This window comes from Neopsephotus bourkii, unplaced genomic scaffold, assembly GCF_033783945.1.
Source record: "Neopsephotus bourkii isolate Nb327-2 ecotype Australia unplaced genomic scaffold, CSIRO-AGI_Nbou_v1 NB_1683, whole genome shotgun sequence".
Lineage (NCBI taxonomy): Eukaryota > Metazoa > Chordata > Aves > Psittaciformes > Psittacidae > Neopsephotus > Neopsephotus bourkii.
Window position 1 is genome coordinate 25,459 of NW_026902157.1, and position 18,011 is coordinate 43,469.

General features: G+C 59.0%; 4 protein-coding genes across 5 annotated transcripts; 3 read left to right on the top strand and 1 right to left on the bottom strand.

Moving 5' to 3' along the window:
* Positions 1-43: 43 nt before the first annotated feature.
* GNL3L (G protein nucleolar 3 like) lies at positions 44-6,177 on the top strand. Its single transcript, XM_061375987.1, has 15 exons — positions 44-130; positions 215-252; positions 339-440; positions 530-646; positions 725-796; positions 1,698-1,833; positions 1,928-2,031; positions 2,128-2,272; positions 2,965-3,052; positions 3,149-3,326; positions 3,925-4,067; positions 4,177-4,307; positions 4,487-4,605; positions 4,708-4,882; positions 6,081-6,177. The coding sequence occupies exons 1-15, from the start codon at positions 118-120 to the stop codon at positions 6,131-6,133; spliced, it is 1,614 nt and encodes a 537-aa protein (XP_061231971.1). The 5' UTR covers positions 44-117; the 3' UTR covers positions 6,134-6,177.
* Positions 6,178-6,976: 799 nt separating this feature from the next.
* On the top strand, positions 6,977-9,326 carry LOC133224501 (non-structural maintenance of chromosomes element 3 homolog). The gene is made up of 10 exons (XM_061375993.1): positions 6,977-7,107; positions 7,708-7,809; positions 7,893-7,956; positions 8,044-8,123; positions 8,214-8,308; positions 8,396-8,475; positions 8,561-8,603; positions 8,707-8,769; positions 9,012-9,126; positions 9,212-9,326. The coding sequence occupies exons 1-10, from the start codon at positions 7,066-7,068 to the stop codon at positions 9,272-9,274; spliced, it is 747 nt and encodes a 248-aa protein (XP_061231977.1). The 5' UTR covers positions 6,977-7,065; the 3' UTR covers positions 9,275-9,326.
* Positions 9,327-9,333: 7 nt separating this feature from the next.
* Positions 9,334-13,495, bottom strand: PFKFB1 (6-phosphofructo-2-kinase/fructose-2,6-biphosphatase 1). Of its 2 annotated transcripts, none has more exons than XM_061375989.1 (14): positions 13,349-13,495; positions 12,820-12,945; positions 12,632-12,728; positions 12,472-12,538; positions 12,296-12,370; positions 11,956-12,012; positions 11,737-11,858; positions 11,440-11,647; positions 10,336-10,482; positions 10,152-10,256; positions 9,922-10,051; positions 9,783-9,845; positions 9,607-9,671; positions 9,334-9,459 (listed from the first exon to the last, which is right to left on the bottom strand). In XM_061375989.1, exons 1-14 carry the CDS (start codon positions 13,374-13,376, stop codon positions 9,400-9,402), a joined length of 1,350 nt encoding a protein of 449 aa, XP_061231973.1. In that variant the 5' UTR covers positions 13,377-13,495; the 3' UTR covers positions 9,334-9,399. The 2 variants fall into 2 exon arrangements, with proteins under 2 accessions (XP_061231973.1, XP_061231975.1); XM_061375991.1 differs by lacking the exon at positions 13,349-13,495 and adding an exon at positions 13,159-13,301.
* Positions 13,496-14,454: 959 nt separating this feature from the next.
* HSD17B10 (hydroxysteroid 17-beta dehydrogenase 10) lies at positions 14,455-17,907 on the top strand. Its single transcript, XM_061375992.1, has 6 exons — positions 14,455-14,565; positions 14,704-14,868; positions 15,775-15,939; positions 16,852-16,980; positions 17,084-17,192; positions 17,293-17,907. The coding sequence occupies exons 1-6, from the start codon at positions 14,542-14,544 to the stop codon at positions 17,481-17,483; spliced, it is 783 nt and encodes a 260-aa protein (XP_061231976.1). The 5' UTR covers positions 14,455-14,541; the 3' UTR covers positions 17,484-17,907.
* Positions 17,908-18,011: the final 104 nt, after the last annotated feature.

The following is an 18,011-nucleotide window of genomic DNA, read 5'->3' on the forward strand; positions in this document are numbered from 1 at the left end:
GTGTGGCAAAGCCGGGCAACCGGAACTCGCTCTCATGGGGCGGGCGTTTCCTGTGTCGCACCGGAAGTGACATCAGAGCGACGCGGAAGGGAGCCGCAACGTGCGGGTGGCCCGGCCATGACCCGCTCCAGTGAGCACTGGGGGGTTCGGGGGGAGGGAAATGGGGGGGTTCGGGGGGGGTTGGAGCCCCCCCTCATTCTGCCACCCCCCGCAGGGCGACAAATGGAGGCCGGCCGGAAGAAGCGGGTGCAGGTGAGCCCTGGGAGGGGGTAGGGGTTTGGGGGGTGGGGGGGGTGACACCATCCCGGTTCGGGGGTGTCACCCCCCAATTCCCATAGGGAAAAGGAGCCAAGGGAGGAGGGAGGAAGGACCCGGGGGTGCCGCAGCTGCGCCGCTTCGCTGCCCACGTCCAGCGGCAGAACGAGAGCAAGCGGGAACGGGTAAAACCAATGGGGGGGGGGGGGAGAAGTGGGGGGTCCTGGGGGTGCTCCCCCCCCACACTCACAATGGTTCTGACCCCCCCACGCAGGCAGCGGAGGCGCAGGAGCGGCGGGAGGCGGCGCGGGAGGCGGAGCGGAGCCGGCGGCGGAGCCTGGAGGGGCTGCGGTTGGAGGCGCTGCGGAGGCAGCGGGAGTTCGAGCGCAGGGTGCGGGGCGGGGGGGGGGGAACAATTGGGGGTCCCCCCCCTTCTCCTCCAGTGTCCGGTAACGTGGGGGTCCTGCAGGAGGTGCGGAGCGAGGAGAAGGATGTGGAGGAGGAGGCGTCGCTGAGGCAGCACGGGAGGGAGCTGCGGGAGGTGAGGGAAAAGGAGATGGGATGGGGTGGGGATAACGGGGATGGGATGGGGATAATGAGAATGGGATGGGGATAATGGGATGGGATGGAAAGAATGGGAACGGGATGGGGATAATGGGATGGGGTCAGTGGGAGTGGGGTGGGGAGACGGGAGTGCGATGGGGATAATGGGATGGGGTATGGGAGTAGGATGGGGATAATGGGAATGGGGTGGGGATAACGGGGATGGGACAGGGATAATGGGAATGGGATGGGGATAATGGGATGGGGTCAGTGGGAGTGGGGTGGGGAGACGGGAGTTGCGATGGGGATAATGGGAATGGATGGGGATAATGGGAATGGGATGGGGACAAAGTGAATGGAATGGGGACATGGGAATGGGATGGGGACATGGGAATAGAATGGAGATAAAGGGAATGGGGTGGGGATGATGAGAATGGGATGGAAAGAATGGGAATGGGATGGAAAGAATGGGATGGGGATAATGGGAATGGGATGGGGATATGGGAGTAGGATGGGGATAATGGGAATGGGATGGGGGCATGGGAATAGGATGGAGATAAAGGGAATGGGGTGGGGATAAGGAGAATGGGATGGGAATAATGGGAATTGGGATAATGGGAATGGGATGGAAAGAATGGGAATGGGATGGGGACATGGGAATAGGATGGAGATAAAGGGAATGGGGTGGGGATAATGAGAATGGGATGGAGAGAATGGGGATAATGGGAATGGGATGGAAAGAATGGGAATGGGATGGGGGCAATGGGAGTGCAATATGGATGTAGAGCAGTGGCACTGGGAGGATGCACGGACCGGGGGTATCACACAGGGACACACACACAGGAGGTGGCACTGGGGGGGGGGGGCCATGACCCCCCCCCCCCCCCATCCCCCATCAGGTGCTGGCAGCATCCGACGTGGTGCTGGAGGTGCTGGATGCCCGGGACCCCCAGGGCTGCCGCAGCCCCCGCCTCGAAGCCGCCATCCGGAGCTCGGGGCCCCGCCAGCGCCTGGTGCTGGTGCTCAACAAGATCGGTGCGGGGAGAGGGGGGGGCACAGGATGATGTTGGGGGGGGGTCCCCCCTTTTCAATGATGGGGGGACCCCCTCTTTGTGTCCGTCCTTCGCAGACCTGGTGCCGAGGGACGTGGTGGCCGCGTGGCTGAGGCACCTCCGCGCCGAGCTCCCCACCGTGGCCTTCAAGGCGTGCACGCAGCAGCAGAGCCGCAACCTGGTGCGGGGCTGGAAGGGAAAGGGGGGGTTAAAGGGGTTTGGGGGGTTAAAGGGACAATGAGGACAATGGGGACCCCCCCCCATCCCCTTTGTGCAGAAGCAGAGCCGGGTGCCGGTGGCGACGGCCCCCGAGGAGGTGCTGACCGGGGGGGCGTGCGTGGGGGCCGAGTGTTTGCTCCGGGTCCTGGCCAACTACAGCCGGTGCGGGGAGGTGAAAACAAGCATCACTGTGGGGGTCGTGGGTGAGTGGGGGCAATGGGATGGGATGGGGGCAATGGGATGGGGGTTATGGGAGTGGGATGGGGGCAATGGGATGGGGGCAATGGGAATGGGATGGGGGCAATGGGATGGGATGGGGGCAGTTGGGTGGGGGTTATGGGAATAGGATGGGGGCAATGGGATGGGATGGGGACAATGGGAATGGGATGAGGACAATGGGAATGGGATGGGTCGGGTGGGGGTTATGGGAGTGGGATGGGGTCAATGGGAATGGGATGGGGTCAGTGGGAGTGCAATGGAGATACAGGAGTGGGATGAGGACAGTGGGAGGACGGGGATAATGGGAGTGGGATGGGGTTAATGGGAATGGGATGGGGATATAGGAGTGAGATGGGGTCAGTGGGAGTGGGATGGGGACAATGAGAATGGGATGGGGTCTGTGGGATGGGATGGGGACAATGGGAATGGGATGGAGTCAATGTGAGGAGGATGGGATATGGGAGTGGAAGGAGGATATAGGAATGGGATGGGGACAGCGGGAGTGGGATGGGGATAATGGGAATGGGATGGGGATAATGGGTGTGGAATGGGGATAATGGGAAGGGGATGGACATAATGGGATTGGGATGTAAGAGTGGGATGGGGATAATGGCAGTGGTCTGCAGGGGGGGTGCTATACTTGAAGGGCACCCCACTGATGGTCCCCCCCCTCCAGGGTACCCCAATGTGGGTAAGAGCAGCCTCATCAACAGCCTGAAGCGGAGCAGGGCTTGTGGGGTGGGGGCAACCCCGGGGGTCACCAGGTAAGCCCCGCCCCTTTGGGAGGCGGAGCCTGCATTGACCACACCCCCTATGGGGGGGTTGCGAGGGTCCGCCCCCACCCTTGACCGTGCCCCCAGGTGCCTGCAGGCCGTGCAGCTGGACCGGCACATCAAACTCCTGGACTGCCCTGGCGTTGTCATGGAGACGGGCGCCCCCCCTGCCGCTGCCCCACTGCGGGGGGCTCTGGCCCCACAGCGCCTGCGGGACCCCCTGACCCCCGCCATTGCCATCCTGCGCCGCTGCCCCCCCCAGCAGGTAACGGGGTTGGGGGGGAATGGGGACTTGGGGCTGTTGCCATGGTGATGATGGGTGTTGGGGATCCCCCTCTGGGGGCTAAGGTCTGTCGCCATGGCAACTGGGGTTGTCAGGGGGCTTAGATGTGTTGCTATGGTGACTGGGGGGGTGCCCCTTTAGAGGCTCAGAGTGGTTGTCGTGGCAGCTAAGGGTGTTGGGACCTGTTGCCGTGGCAACTAGGGGTGTCTGGGAGGGCCCAAGCCTGTTGCCATGACAACTAGAGCTGTTGGAAATACCTCTTTCAAAGGTTCCAATGGGTCACCATGGCAACTAGGGCTGTTGGGGATTCCGACCTGTTGCTATGGCAACTAGAGGTGTTGGGGGTACCCCTTTTGAAGGCTCCGACCTGTCACCATGGTAACTGGGGATGCCTGGAGTCCCTCTTGGGGGTTGCCATGGAAACTAGATATGGTGGGGAATCCCTGGGATGGCTCAACCGTGTTGCTATGGTGACACACCCCCCCCCATCTCCATGGCAACATCCCATTTTGTCCCCAAAACAGGGGCAGGGGGGGTGACAAGACCCCATCTGTGTACACACCCCCCCCCCCCCCAACAGCTGAGTGACCTCTATGGGGTCCCCCCCTGCGATGACCCCCGGCAGTTCCTGTCCCATCTGGCCCGGAGGCAGGGCCGGCTCCGGCCGGGGGGGGTCCCGGACCCCCATGCTGCTGCTGTGGCCCTGCTGCGAGACTGGACCAGGTTGGGATGGGATGGAGGGGGTCCCCCACACCCTGACCCACATTTGGGGGATACGGGGGGGGTTGTCCCTATAGCCTGACCCATTTTGCCCCCCCCTTTTCCCATACAGTGGCAAGATCTCCTACTACACCCACCCCCCCCAAACCCAAGGGGTGCATTTGGAAGCCCAAATCCTGACATCACTGGGGCCGGAGCTGGACCTGGAAGCACTGGAGAAGGGCGATGCTGAGGCGCTGGCAGGTGAGAACTGGAGCATCCCCCCCCATTATCCCCCCATGGGGTGACCCCCCCAATGTTCATTCCCCCCCCCCCCATTATCCCCCCATGGGGTGACCCCCCCCCAATGTTCATTCCCCCCCCCCCATTATCCCCCCATGGGGTGACCCCCCCCCCAATGTTCATTCCCCCCCCCTCCATAGCGGTACCAGTGTCTGTGGCAGGCATTGGGCTGGCTCCGTGTGTGCCTGAGGAGGAAGAGGAGGTGAAGTCCAATGGGGATGAAGCAGCACCCATGGAGGAGGATGCTGGCGACCTGGAGGTATGGATGGAAATGGGGGGGTCTATGAGGTATAGGAATGAACTGGGGGGGGGGGTCTTATAGGTGCATTATTGACCCCCCCTATCCCCCCCCTAACCCCAGCTTGGGGCAGTGACAGTGGAGCTGAAGCCCCCCCGGGTGAAGACAGGGGGCAATGGGGAGGGTCCCATACCCCGTGCCCCCCGCTTGGAGGAGGTGGCGGCTCTGGAGCCATTGCTGCAGGGCCAGGGGCTGCGGGCAGCCAGCAAAAGGAGGAAGAAGCTGCAGAAAAGAGCAGGTCAGTGAAGAAAAAGGGCTTTTTCAACCCAAAAAAACCTTCCATAACCCCCTAAATCCCCCTTTCCAACCCCAAAACCATTCCATAACCCCCTAAATCCCCCTTTCCAACCCCAAAACCCTTTCATAACCCCCCAAAACCCTTTTATAACCCCCCAAATCCTCCTTTCCAACCCCAAAACCATTCCATAACCCTCTAAATCCTCCTTTCCAACCCCAAAACGCTTTCATAACCCCCTAAATCCCCCTTTCCAACCCCAAAACCCTTTCATAACCCCCCAAATTCTCATTTCCAACCCCAAAACCCTTTCATAACCCCCTAAATCCTCCTTTCCAATCCTGAAACCATTCCATAACCCCTTAAATCCTCCTTTCCAACACAAAACCATTCCATAACCCCCTAAATCCCCTTTTCCTACCCCAAAACCATTCCTTAATCCCCTAAATTCTCTTTTCCACGCCCAAAACCCCTTCCTTAACCCCCCAAATCCCCCTTTCCAAACCCAAAACCCTTCCTTAACTGCCTAAATCCTCTTTTCCAACCCCAAAACCATTCCATAATCTCCTAAATCCCCTTTTCCAACCCCAAAACCCTTCCTTAACCCCCTAAATCCTCTTTTGCAACCCCAAAACCCTTCCATAATTCCTAAATCCTCTTTTCCAACCCAAAACCCTTCCTTAACCCCCCAAATCCCCCTTTCCAACCCCAAAACCCTTCCTTAACCCCCTAAATCCTCTTTTGCAACCCCAAAACCCTTCCATAATTCCTAAATCCCCTTTTCCAACCCAAAACCCTACCTTAATCCCCTAAATCCTCTTTTCCAACCCAAAACCCTTCCTTAACCCCCCAAATCCCCCTTTCCAACCCAAAAACCCTTCCTTAACCCCCTAAATCCGCTTTTGCAACCCCAAAACCCTTCCATAATTCCTAATCCCCTTTTCCAACCCAAAAACCCTTCCTTAATCCCCTAAATCCTCTTTTCCAACCCAAAACCCCTTCCTTAACCCCCCAAATCCCCCTTTCCAACCCCAAAACCCTTCCTTAATCCCCTAAATCCTCTTTTCCAACCGAAAAACCCTTCCTTAACCCCCCAAATCAATCCCCTTTTCCAATCCCAAACCCCCTTCCTTAACCCCCCAAATCCTCTTTTCCAACCCAAATCCCCCCCAATTCCTCCTTTATCCCATTTACCCCATAGAGAAGCTCGCCACGAAGCTGTCGGAGACGCTGGAGGCCGCGATGCAGTTCTGAGGACGAGGCTTTTCCAACAGGAACCGTGTTTTTTAAGCAAAAAAAATTGTTAAAAACAACTGTTTGGGGTTTTTTTTTGCAATAAAAGCACAGGCGCAGTGTGTGGGGGGGGTAAAAGGTGCAGTTTCTGGGGCGTTTAAGCAGGATTTGGGGCTGGCTTGAGGGGGCTGGCCCCATAGAGCAGAATGGGGAGGTAAAACCCTTCTACATCCCCTGTTATCAGCCTGTGTTGCCCCATTAACACCTTCAGAGCACCCCAAAAGCCACATTGGGGTCCCCGACACCCCCAAAGGGAATAGGTTCCCCCCCCCATATCCCATTGCGGCAGCTCCCCTCAGCCCCGGCCGCCATTTTGTGGCCTCTTCTCTTACCCAAGGGAAGGGCTTTAGAGGCTCCTTACAAGACACAGAGCAACACAAGTGATTTGGTCGCCATTATTTCGGTGAAGACAGGGGTTAAATGGGCAATTTTGGGTGGTTTGGGGTTGTTTTAATCTCGTTTTTAACGGCGGCGCCATTTTGCCGCCCTGAGGGACGGAGGGTGGGGGGCAGTTTCCCGCCTTTTCACCCCCCCCCCATTCTGAGGCGATCCCGACAGGACCCTCGAGGCCGCCGTCCGGGCACGTGCGAAGGGGCGGAGCGATCGCTGCCGCTCGCCCAATCGCGATGCGAGGAAGGGGGAGTGGGCGGGATGAAGGTGGAGCTTGAGTCAATAGCAGGCGGTGTGGGCGGGATCTCACTGCTAGCGCATGCGCATAGAGAGGCAGAGCGAGGAAGCGCGGGCTGAGGGAAGCAGCGGCGGCGGCTCTGGGTCGGTTTAACGGGCCTTGCTCCCTCCTGATATCGCGATGGAGCGGGACGCGGCGATAGGAACGGCCTCGGAGCGGTTTTAGCCTGTTCGGTGCTTGTTTTGCCCTCAGGGCTGTGAGAGGAATGTCCCAGAGGAAGCGCAGCAGAGGGTCAGGGCCCTCCCAGGTAAGAGGCTGCTCCTTTCCCGTGTCTTTTCCGCTTTTATGCCCTTTCATTTCCCTCCTTTCCGTTTTCCCCCCTTTATTCCCTTTCTCTTTCCCCATTCCCCCCTTTTCTCCCTTTACTCCCTTTCTTTTTACCCTTTTCTCCCCTTTCCCTTTTTCCCCCTTTCTCCCTCCTTTCCTCCTTTATCCCCTTTCTCTTTCCGTTTCCCCCCCCTTTCTCACTCCTTTCCCCCTTTATTCCCTTTCTCGTTTATTTCCCCCTTTTCCCTCTTTCTCTTTACCCTTTTTCCTCCTTTCTCCCTCCTTTCCTCCTTCATTCTTTTTTCCCTTTATTTACCCCTTTTCCCTCTTTCTCTCCCCTTTATTTCCACCTTTTCTTCCCCCCTTTTTCCTTCCTTTCCCCCTTTATTCCCTTTCTCTTTCCCCTTTACCCCCTTTCTCCCTTTATTCCGTTTCCCCCTTTCTCTCTCCTTTCCCACTTTATTCCCTTTCTATTTCCCCTTTTTTCCCCCTTTCTCCCTTTATTCCCTTTCTCTCTTCCCCTGTATTCCCTTACCCTTTCGCCTTTATTTCCCCCTTTCTCCCTCCTCTCTCCCCACAGGCAGACGATGGGGACGAGGATTTCAACCTCAGCCCCACGCTGCCGCGCAGCCAAGTGCAGCGGAACCTGGAGAGGCGCTCCCAGGACCAAGTGAACCAGAAGGTGGGTGCAGGCCACCCCAAGCAATGGCCTCCTGCCTCTGCCCCTCCATCATCACCCAGCTCTCAACCTTCCCCCCTTTATAGGTCAGTGAGCTGGTCCAGTTCCTGCTTGTCAAAGACCAGAAGAAGATCCCCATTAAGAGAGCAGGTCAGTTTAGGCCCTCCTTCCCCCCCCCAAAACCTTACTTAGGGGGACCTCAGGCATCCAAGTGATTCCCTTCCCTTTTCCCTATAGATATCCTGAAGAAAGTCATCCGGGAATACAAAGACATCTACTCAGAGATCATCAACCAGGCAGGCAGGACCCTGCAGCAGGTTGGGTGAGGGGACACAACACACACTTGGGAGGGGGCAGTTTTTTGGGGTGCAGAACCCCTGTTATGACCCTTTCTCCTCCTCCTGCAGGTGTTTGGGCTGCAGTTGGTGGAGATAGACACCAAGCAGCACATTTACATCCTCACCAGCACCATAGCCCGCACTGAGGGGGAGAACCTGCGTCGGTGAGGGCTGGGATTGGGGGGACAGGGGACCCCATTGGGGTGTGTGTGTGTCCCCTTCTTCTCTTTGCTCATCCCTATTTCCCATAGGGACAACCAGACAGCAAAGCTGGGGCTCCTCATGGTCATCCTCAGCTTCATCTTCATGAAGGGCAACTCAGTCAAAGATGGTGAGCCTGCCCCCTCCCATTCCCCCCCCAGTACCCCAATTCCCCTTTGTGCCCCCCCATTGACACCCCCCCCTCTCTTTTCCAGGTGCCCTGTGGGAATTTCTCCGCAGGCTCCGTATACAGCCAGGGTAGGATATGGGAAGGGGGGGGAACACACATAATGGGGGGACACACACACACACATAGGTCTCATTGCTACCACAGCTCATTGACCCCCCCTGCCCCACTCAGGGAACGCCATGAGGTCTTTGGGGACGTCAAGAAGTTGGTGACAGAGGAGTTTGCACGGCAGAAGTGAGTCTTGGGGTGCCCCCCCCCCCTTTTTGGACCACCCCCCCCGGTGTGCTCAGAGCAGCCACAGCACCAGTTTTGGCTGGGCTGTTTATACCACACCGCAGAGAAACCCCCCCCACTTTGCACCCCCCCCCAAACCCAGTGACTTGAGGGGTCTGTCACAGGGCTGGGGGGGTGCTGGACACCTGCCCCCCCCCCAAAACCATAGTTTGGGGGGGGTTCACCCCATCACCCCATAGTAGGTACCTGGAGATCACCTCCATCCCCTTGACGGACCCCCCCGAGTTCAAGTACCAATGGGGGCCACGGGCAGCCAAGGAGACCTCCAAGATGGAGGTGCTGCACTTTGTGGCAAAGGTGAGGCCATGTTGGGGGGGTCCCGGGTTTTGGGGGGGTCCTGGGGCTTAATTTAACACCCCCACCCTTTATTTCTCCTCCCCAGATGCAAGGGAAGGACCCCTCATACTGGGTAAGCCAGTACAATGAGGCTAAGACCACCCGTTGACCCCCCAAAACATTGATGGACCCCCCCACAATAAAGGTGCAGCTTGACAACATCCATGCTCAGTTCTTCATTAAAGCCAGGTTTAATCTGGGGGCCCCCTCCTGTTTGGGAAGGGGGGGAACCCCTCAATAATGCTCAGGAACTGTGACCAGTGCTTCAGCAGGGGGGCGGCTGATGTCGACGTTCTATGGGGTGAAGATGAAGGTTTTAGGGGGGGACTCCCCAAAATCTAAATCTAACCCCCCTTAATGTCAGGGGGAGTTGTCCTTAAATCTATGCCTTATTTTGGGGGTGCTTCAATGGGTTTCTTAGGGGGGACCCCCCCTTTTTACCTGGGGCCGCTCCCGATGGGTGTTCACTGCTGCTACATTGAGGAAGATGGACTCCACTTCACACCCTGTTCCCATGGGGAGGGAGATGGGATCCATATGGGGGGTTGAGGAGGGGTTGTCCCCATTGGGGGGGGGAACAGTCCCCCCCTTTTTAGGGGTGCCACCACCCCACTCACCATAAGCCACTGGGGTCAGCTTGAGCACGGTGTGCAGGGGGCACTTGAGATAGGGCAGCTCATCTTGGGGATGGGGTGAAGGAGGTAAGAGGGGGGTGATGGATGTGGGGGTGTCCCCAGTGTGTCCCCCCCATCTCACCAGCACTCTTATCCAGGAAGTAGGCCAGCAGGCAGCGCATCACAGCTTGGTGGCAGATGACCAACACGTTCTCTTGCCTCTCCAGCTCCATGATGACCGGCTCCAAGCGCTGCACCAGGTCCTCATACGACTGGGGGGGTGCACAACGACCCCAAATTGAAGTTGGGGGGACCCCCACATTGACCCCAAACCCCTGTGCACCCATTCATGTGGGACAGGATGGGGGTTACCTCTCCTTTGGGGTAGCGATAGCGATACTTGTCCTGATCCCGGAGTGCAAACTCCTGTGGGAAGCGCTCCTGGATCTCCTCATAGGACATCTCCTCGCAGACCCCCTGTGGGAATGGGGATGCTGTGGGGTTGGAAAAGGATTTTGGGGTGTTTCTCCCCTTACAAAAAGGGGGGGGTCCTCACCGCATCGATCTCATTGAGGGCTTTCCACTGCTCGTAGGGCACCCCCAGTGCCTCGGCCGTCTCGATGGTGCGTTTCATGTGGCTGGTCCACACCTTCAGCTCCCGGATGTTCTGGCCGCGGATGAACTCGGCCAGGGCCCGGGCGTACTGGGGAGAGGGGCGGGGTTAAGCGTGGAAACGCCCACAAGGGGCGGGGTCAACGTTCTGGCCACGCCTCCCTTCTGATCGCCCCCCATTGCTCAGTAGGGATGGTGGGAGAGTGGGCGGGGTCTCTGGTGTAGCTCCTCCCCTTGTCCTTATGTGGCCTCGTTTAGCTCCACCCCATGCCTGTAACCACGCCCCTTCTGCACCCTGTAACACCCTCTATGGCTGTGCCCCCCACCATGGGATCAGGGACACCCCCTCCCAAGCCCTTCTCCCTTCCCCATCCCTTCCATGTGCTCAGGCCCCACAGCCTCTTCCCCTTCCCCATCCCCTCCATGCCCGTGCCCTCCTCTTGTCCCTATCCCCTCCATGCCCTTGACCTCCTCTTCCCTCCCCTCATTCCCATCCCCTCCATAGCCTTTACCTCCTCTTCCCTCCTCTTGTCCCCATCCCCTCCATGGCTGTGCCCTCCTCTTGTCCCCATCCCCTCCATGGCCGTGCCCTCCCCTTGTCCCCATCCCCTCCATGGCCGTGCCCTCCTCTTGTCCCCATCCCCTCCATGGCCTTGACCTCCTCTTGTCCCCATCCCCTCCATGGCCATGTCCTCCTATTCCCTCCCCTTGTCCCCATCCCCTCCATGGCCTTGACCTCCTCTTGTCCCCATTCCCTCCATAGCCATGCCCTCCTCTTGTCCCCATCTCCTGCATGCCCTTGACCTCCTCTTCCCTCCTCTTGTCCCCATCCCTTCTATGGCCTTGACCTCCTCTTGTCCCCATCCCCTCCATGCCCATGCCCTCCTCTTCCCTCCTCTTGTCCCCATCCCCTCCATGGCCTTGACCTCCTATTCCCTCTTGTCCCCATCCCCTCCATGCCCGTGCCCTCCTCTTCCCTCCCCTCATCCCCATCCCCTCCATATCCATCCCCCCTTTATGGCCCCATTACCCCCCCCAATCTCCAGACCTGCTGCCCCCGTGGGGACAGCCCCGAGTCCCCCCCGATGCATCCCTTCAGGTTGAGCTGGCTCTCCCCATGGCGGCTCAGGTAGATGGAGCGCGGCGTGACGTGGATGTTCATCAGGTAATACACGGTGCGGCTCTGGATGTGACCCTGCACCCTGTTCGCCAGGTACCGCACCCCCACATCGAAGATCTTGATGTAGGACAAGGCACTTTGGGGGGACACACACATCCTGCATCACTTTGGGGGGTCCCCATATATAAAGCGGGGGGGCACATCGAGGGGTTGATGGGGGGTAACCTGTCCAGCTGCTCATCCAGGGGTTCATAGGTGGCCTTATAGCACTCGATGCGCTTGAGGAAGTCAGCCACAACCTCATCCTGGGCACAGCCTTTGTAGTCAGGGCTGCTCAGCTTCACTTGCTGGGGGGGGGCACAACACACATAGGGTTTATGGGGGGGCAGACATGGTCCTTCCCCCCCAAACCCCCAGTCTTTGTCACCCTCCCAAGGCTCTCACCTTGATGTTCTCCTCGATGATATTGGGGTCGTCGCAAATGGATTCAACAAATAGAACCTGGGGGAGGGGGGGAGGTCATCGATGTGACCCCCCCCCCCATGCTATGATCACCCCCAAAATGGTGCCCTATAGCACCCCAGTGCTGTGAGCACCCCAAAGCACTTCCACTATTGCCCCCCTCCCCATTCTGTGAGCACCACCAAAACACTACCAGCACCCCCCTCCATGCTCTGAACACCCCTAAAACAGTGCCAGCCCCCCCCCCAGTGTGCTATGGACACCCCCAAAGCAGTGTCACCATGTCCCCCAATGCTCTGTAGACCTCCCCCCCCCCCATTACCTTGTACCCATTCTCCTTTGCAAACTGCAGGATCAGGGCCCGGCGTTCCCGTGTTGTATTGGTGGCATCAAAGACCTGAGGGGTTATGGGGGGGCAGTTTGGACCCCCCCCTATAACATAGGGGGGTATTTGCCCCCTGGGGGGGTCGTTTGTGTAAAGGGAGGGGGGGTCCTTACTGCTACTTGCCCCTCTTCAGAGCTCAGGTAAGTGTGGACGTCCTTAAGGGCAGCCAATGCACAGTGCCTTGGGGGGGGGGGGAGTATTATTAATAAGGGGCTATTAATGTGCCCCCCCTTAATTATAACCCCCCTTTAACACACCCCCCCCCCTTTTAACCTCCGTATCTTCATGGCTTCTTGGTTATCATGGCGGAAGAACTCATAACTCTTATAGCTCTGCACCGCTTCCCTCCGGTACTGCCCCACATTAAACACTGCAATGGGGTGAGTAAAGGGGTTAAAGGGCCCCCCCAAGCCCCTTCCTATGCCCCCTCCCTCTTTTACACCCCAAAACCCTCTACTTACCCCGTGTTGGTGTCCCGATCCAGTTCAGATACCGGGTGAGCTTACGGGATATATAGGTCTTGCCACGGGCTGGCAACCCCACCATGATCACCATAGTGGGGCAGTTGGTAAACTGGGGTACAGAAGCTATAAAAGAGAGGGTTCTATTAGTATTTAACCCCCCCCCTTAATGGCTTTTGCACCCCCAAATCCAATCTGGAGCAGCTCAACATGCCCTGAAGGGGGCAAATCTATGGGGGCACCTATAGGTGCATAGGGGGCACCTATAGGTGCGTTGTGGGGGGTGGATTTGCCCCCCATCAGGGCATCCCCCCCCTATATTAAAGCCCCCCCACTTACATCCCCGTCTCAAGCGATGGGACCGAAGGGGGACCCACACTTTCTGCAGTGGGGTCTGTGTGAGTTGCCCCGGTGCTGTCGCCATTCCTCTGCCCTCTGCCCCTAATGCAGGTCAATGTCCCCACGGTCACCCCCCCACACTCCCCCCCCACATCCCGGGCACCAATTCAAGCCCCCTCCCTTCTTATACCTGGGATTTGGGGTGATTTCTCCTCCATTTTTACTGGGGGGGGGCAGGCGGGTGCTGGTGGTGCCCCCCCGATAAAGGTCAGGGGTAATGCTATACCCTGGCTGCAAGCCGGGGTGGGAGGGAGATGGGGGTAAAAAGGGGGAGGGGGGGCACACACGCAATGGGGGTGCCCCATAGGATCCTGGCTCTGGCCCTTTAAGTGTCAGGAGCTGCTTGTGCTGGGTGTCAAGGGGTTATTTCCTTGGGGGTCTCAATCCTGCTCCCTTTGGGGGTCCTGATCCCATTCCCCAAGGGACCCGGTCCTGTTCTGTTGGGGGTCCTGAGCCTGTCACCTTGAGGGTCCTGATTCCATTCCCCAAGGGACCAGATCCTGTTCCACTGGGGTCCTGATCCCATCACTTTGGGGGTCCCAATCCTGTCACCTTGAGGGTCCTGAGCCTGTCCCCTTGTGGGTCCTGATTCCATTCCCCAAGGGACCAGATCCTGTTCATTGGGAGTCCTGATCCCATCACTTTGGGGGTCTCAGTTGGGTCCCTTTGAGGGTCCTGATCCCATCACTTTGGGTGTCCCAGTCCTGTCCCTTTGGGGGTCCTGGTCCCATCCCATCCAGGCTACCCCAATCCTCATCCTGCCTTCATCCCTTTGGGATGGCTGATCCCTATCCTATCCCTTCGGGAATCCCTATCCTATCCCTTTGGGGGTGCTGATCCTATCCCTTTGGGGGTCCTGATCCCATTCCTGGGGGGGTGCTGATGCCATCACTTTGGGGGTCCTGGTCCCATCCCATCCAGGCCACCCCAATCCTCATCCTGCCTTCATCCCTTTGGGATGGCTGATCCCTATCCTATCCCTTTGGGGGTGCTGATCCTATCCCTTTGGGGGTCCTGATCCCATTCCTGGGGGGTGCTGATGCCATCACTTTGGGGGTCCTGGTCCCATCCCATCCAGGCCACCCCAACCCTCATCCTGCCTTCATCCCTTTGGGATGCCTGATCCCTATCCTATCCCTTTGCGAATCCCGATCCTATCCCTTTGTGGGCCCCAATCCAACCTTAGGGACTCCCCACTCCCGCCCCCCCCCCCATTTCCTCCTCTTCCTCCTCCTTTTCCTCCCCCCCCTCCCCTTTCCCCATCCCTAGCCCCGCCCTTCCGGTGCCTCCCCCCGCTCCCATTGGCTGGGCGCGGGGCGGGCAATGGCGACGATCCGGAGCGTGAAGGTACCAAGGTCCCGATGGGGGGGGGGGTGTCCCCATTAACCCCCATTATTAACCCCCATTATTAACCCCCATTAACCCCCATTATAGACCCCCATTATTAACCCCCATTAACCCCCATTGTCCCCCCCTCCACGGCAGGGGTTGGTGGCGCTGGTGACCGGCGGGGCCTCGGGGCTGGGCCGGGCCACGGCGGAGCGGTTCGTGGCGCAGGGGGCCCGGGTGCTGCTGCTGGACCTGGGCTCGTCCGAAGGGGCTCAGGTCGCCAAGGAGCTGGGGGAGCGCTGCGCGTTCGCGGCCGCTGATGTGAGTTAAAGGGTGGGGGGGGGGGTCTATGGGGAGAGTCACTATGGGGGGTTGCTCTATGGGGGGGTCACTATGGGGGGAAGTCCTATGGGGGGTGCTCTATGGGGGTGACTATGGGGAGAGTCACTGTGGGGGGGTGCTCTGTAGCGGTTGCTCTATGGGGGGGTCACTATGGGGGGGTTGCTCTATGGGGGCTTGCTCTATGGGGGTTGGGTGATGGGGGTGCTCTATGGGGAGAGGCACTATGGGGGGTTGCTCTATGGGGGGGTGACTATGGGGGGGTTGCTCTTTGGGGGGTGCTCTATAGGGGGGTCACTATGGGGAGAGTCACTATGGGGGGTGCTCTATGGGGAGTCACTATGGGGGGCTTGCTCTATGGGGGGGTTACTGTGGGAGGGTTGCTCTATGGGGGTGCTCTGTGGGGTGAGTTACTATGGGGGGGTGCTCTATGGGGAGTCACTATGGGGGGGTTGTTCTATGGGGGGATCACTATGAGGGGGGTGCTCTGTGGGGTGGTCGCTCTATGGGGTGGTCACTCTATGGGGGTTGCTCTATGGGGTGGTCGCCCTATGGGGTGGTCACTCTATGGGGGATTGCTATATGGGGGTCAGTCTATGGGGGTCACTCTATGGGGTCACTCTATGGGGATGGTCACTCTATGGGGATGGTCGCTCTCTGTCTTCCATTGTGTAAATGGGACGACAAGCAAGCCTGGAGAGGGGTTTTGGGTCGGGGCTATAGGGCCAGGCCAAGGGGAACGTCTTTAACCCGCCAGAGGCACGGATGCGATGGGCTCCTGAGGCCTCCATTCCCATGAGGACACCGGGATGGGGGGGAACAGAGAGCGCTTGGGGCCCCCCCACACCCCATCCACAGCTCCCTCGGTGCCATGGGGTCCCCATGCAGGTGACATCGGCCGAGGAGGTGGGAGCTGCCCTGAAGCTGGCCCAGAAGGAGTTTGGGCGCCTGGACCTGGTGGTGAACTGCGCCGGGGTGGGCATCGCCGTCAAGACCTACAACAGCAAGAAGGACAAGGTGCACGAGCTGGAGGACTTCCAGAGGGTCGTCAATGTGAGTGCGGTGTTGAGGGGGGTGTTGGGGGTCAATGGGGTGGTTGTGGGGTGCTCCTGGTTAATGGGGTGGTTGTGGGGTGGTCTTGGTCAATGGGGTGGTTGTGGGGTGGTCTTGGTCAATGGGGTGGTTGTGGGGTGCTCCTGGTCAATGGGGTGGTTCTGGGGTGTGCTTGGTCAATGGGGTGGTTGTGGGGTGCTCCTGGTCAATGGGGTGGTTGTGGGGAGCTCCTGGTCAATGGGGTGGTTGTGGGGTGCTCCTGGTCAGTGGGGTGGTTGTGGGGTGGTCCTGGTTAATGGGGTGGTTGTGGGGTGCTCCTGGTCAATGGGGTGGTTGTGGGGTGGTCCTGGTTAATGGGGTGGTTATAGGGTGTCCCTAGTTGAGGTGGTTATAGGGGTGTCCAAGTGGAGTGGTTGTGGGGTAGTCCTGGTCAATGGGGTGCTTATGGGGTGTGTTTGGTCAATGGGGTGGTTGTGGGGTGCTCCTGGTCAATGGGGTGGTTGTGGGGTGTCCCTAGTTGAGGTGGTTATAGGGGTGTTCCAGTGGAGTGGTTGTGGGGTGCTCCTGGTCAATGGGGTTGTTATAGGGTGTCCCTAGTTGAGGTGGTTATAGGGGTGTCCCAGTGGAGTGCTTGTAGGGTGGTCCTGGTCAATGGGGTGGTTATGGGGTGTGCTTGGTCAATAAGCTATTTATGGGGTGTCCTTGGTCAATGGGGTGGTTATGTGGTGTCCCAGGTCAATGGGGTGTTTATGGGGTGTCCCCAGTCACCACCATACTCATGCCCATGGGATGACCATCCAACCTTATGGTTCAAGGGTCCCGATAGGCCCAGCATGGGGGGGGGGGTGCCAATGGGCGCCCCCATTTGGGGTATCCCCATTTGGGGTGCCCCCATCCAACCTCCTCCCCCAGGTGAACCTGGTGGGGACCTTCAACGTCATCCGCCTCAGCGCCCAGCTCATGAGCCAGAACCAGCCCGATGCTGATGGCTACCGCGGGCTCATGGTCAACACGGCCAGCGTGGCCGCCTTCGAGGGGCAGGTGAGCACCGGCACCCATTGATTTGGGGGGGACACCCCAAAATGCTCACCCATGCCTATGGGGGGGTTGTGTTGTGTTGTGTGTGCTCTGTCCCCCCCTTAAGGTGGGTCAGGCAGCTTATTCAGCCTCCAAGGGTGGCATCGTGGGCATGACGCTGCCCATCGCCCGCGACCTGGCGCCGCTCGGCATCAGGGTGGTCACCATTGCTCCAGGTAGGGATGGGAGGGATGCATATAGGGTGGGTTATGGGGTTGGGGAGGGGGTGACCCCCCCACCTCAATTCACCCCCTATTCCCCCCCATTATTCCTCAGGGCTCTTTTCCACCCCGTTACTGGCTGGTTTACCCGAAAGGGTTCGGAATTTCCTGGGACAACAAGTGCCTTTTCCCTCCCGCTTGGGTCACCCCTCGGAATACGCGCACCTCGTCCAAGCCTTGGCCGAGAACCCCATGATCAATGGGGAGGTGGTGAGGTTGGATGGAGCCCTCCGCATGCAGCCATGAGTTTTGGGGCTCCCCCCCCCCTAAAATGTGGGGTTGGGGTCGGGGTCGGGGGTATCCACAGTGGGATGCTCCCCATAGCCCCACTGATGGTTAGATGCTCCATGGGGACACTGCAGGATGGGAATCCCATTGGGATGTGGACTGGGGCACTCCTATAAGTGGGGACACCCCTCTATGAGTGGGATTACCCCATGGATTTGGGGACGCCCCCCCCCCATGGATTTGGGACCCCCATGCTGTGATTTATGGCTCCACCTCCCCTGAATGAGGACCAGGGGCACCCATGGGAGTGGGGGCACCCACAATGGGGCCCTGTCCGGGTGTGGGACCCCCCCCTTTTTGTGCTATGGGGCCCCCCCACCCCACGGAGTCCCGGTCCCGCTCCCCGTTGTGCCCCCCCACAATAAAGCGTGTTCTGCGCTGCCCTCTAGCGTTGTCAATCTGTTGCTCTCACTCATGATTGGTTGACGGGGGGTGTGTGGGCGGTGCGAAAGCATTAGTGATTGGTTGGCGTGCGCGTCACTCAAC

Excerpts from the sequence above, each read along its gene's own strand:
- GNL3L (XM_061375987.1), top strand. Across the intron at positions 647-724 it reads AGCGGGAGTTCGAGCGCAGG|GAGGTGCGGAGCGAGGAGAA; the intron begins GTGCGGGGCGGG and ends GGGGTCCTGCAG. Across the intron at positions 4,308-4,486 it reads CGATGCTGAGGCGCTGGCAG|CGGTACCAGTGTCTGTGGCA; the intron begins GTGAGAACTGGA and ends CCCCCTCCATAG.
- HSD17B10 (XM_061375992.1), top strand. The coding sequence starts at position 14,542 with ATGGCGACGATCCGGAGCGTGAAG. Across the intron at positions 15,940-16,851 it reads ACTTCCAGAGGGTCGTCAAT|GTGAACCTGGTGGGGACCTT; the intron begins GTGAGTGCGGTG and ends CTCCTCCCCCAG. Across the intron at positions 17,193-17,292 it reads GGTGGTCACCATTGCTCCAG|GGCTCTTTTCCACCCCGTTA; the intron begins GTAGGGATGGGA and ends ATTATTCCTCAG.
- PFKFB1 (XM_061375991.1), bottom strand. The coding sequence starts at position 13,243 with ATGGCGACAGCACCGGGGCAACTCACACAGACCCCACTGCAGAAAGTG. Across the intron at positions 10,483-11,439 it reads TGTCCCCACGGGGGCAGCAG|TACGCCCGGGCCCTGGCCGA; the intron begins GTCTGGAGATTG and ends CCCTCTCCCCAG. Across the intron at positions 10,052-10,151 it reads ATCGCTACCCCAAAGGAGAG|TCGTATGAGGACCTGGTGCA; the intron begins GTAACCCCCATC and ends GCACCCCCCCAG.
- LOC133224501 (XM_061375993.1), top strand. The coding sequence starts at position 7,066 with ATGTCCCAGAGGAAGCGCAGCAGAGGGTCAGGGCCCTCCCAG. Across the intron at positions 8,604-8,706 it reads AGGCTCCGTATACAGCCAGG|GGAACGCCATGAGGTCTTTG; the intron begins GTAGGATATGGG and ends TGCCCCACTCAG. Across the intron at positions 8,770-9,011 it reads GAGGAGTTTGCACGGCAGAA|GTACCTGGAGATCACCTCCA; the intron begins GTGAGTCTTGGG and ends ACCCCATAGTAG.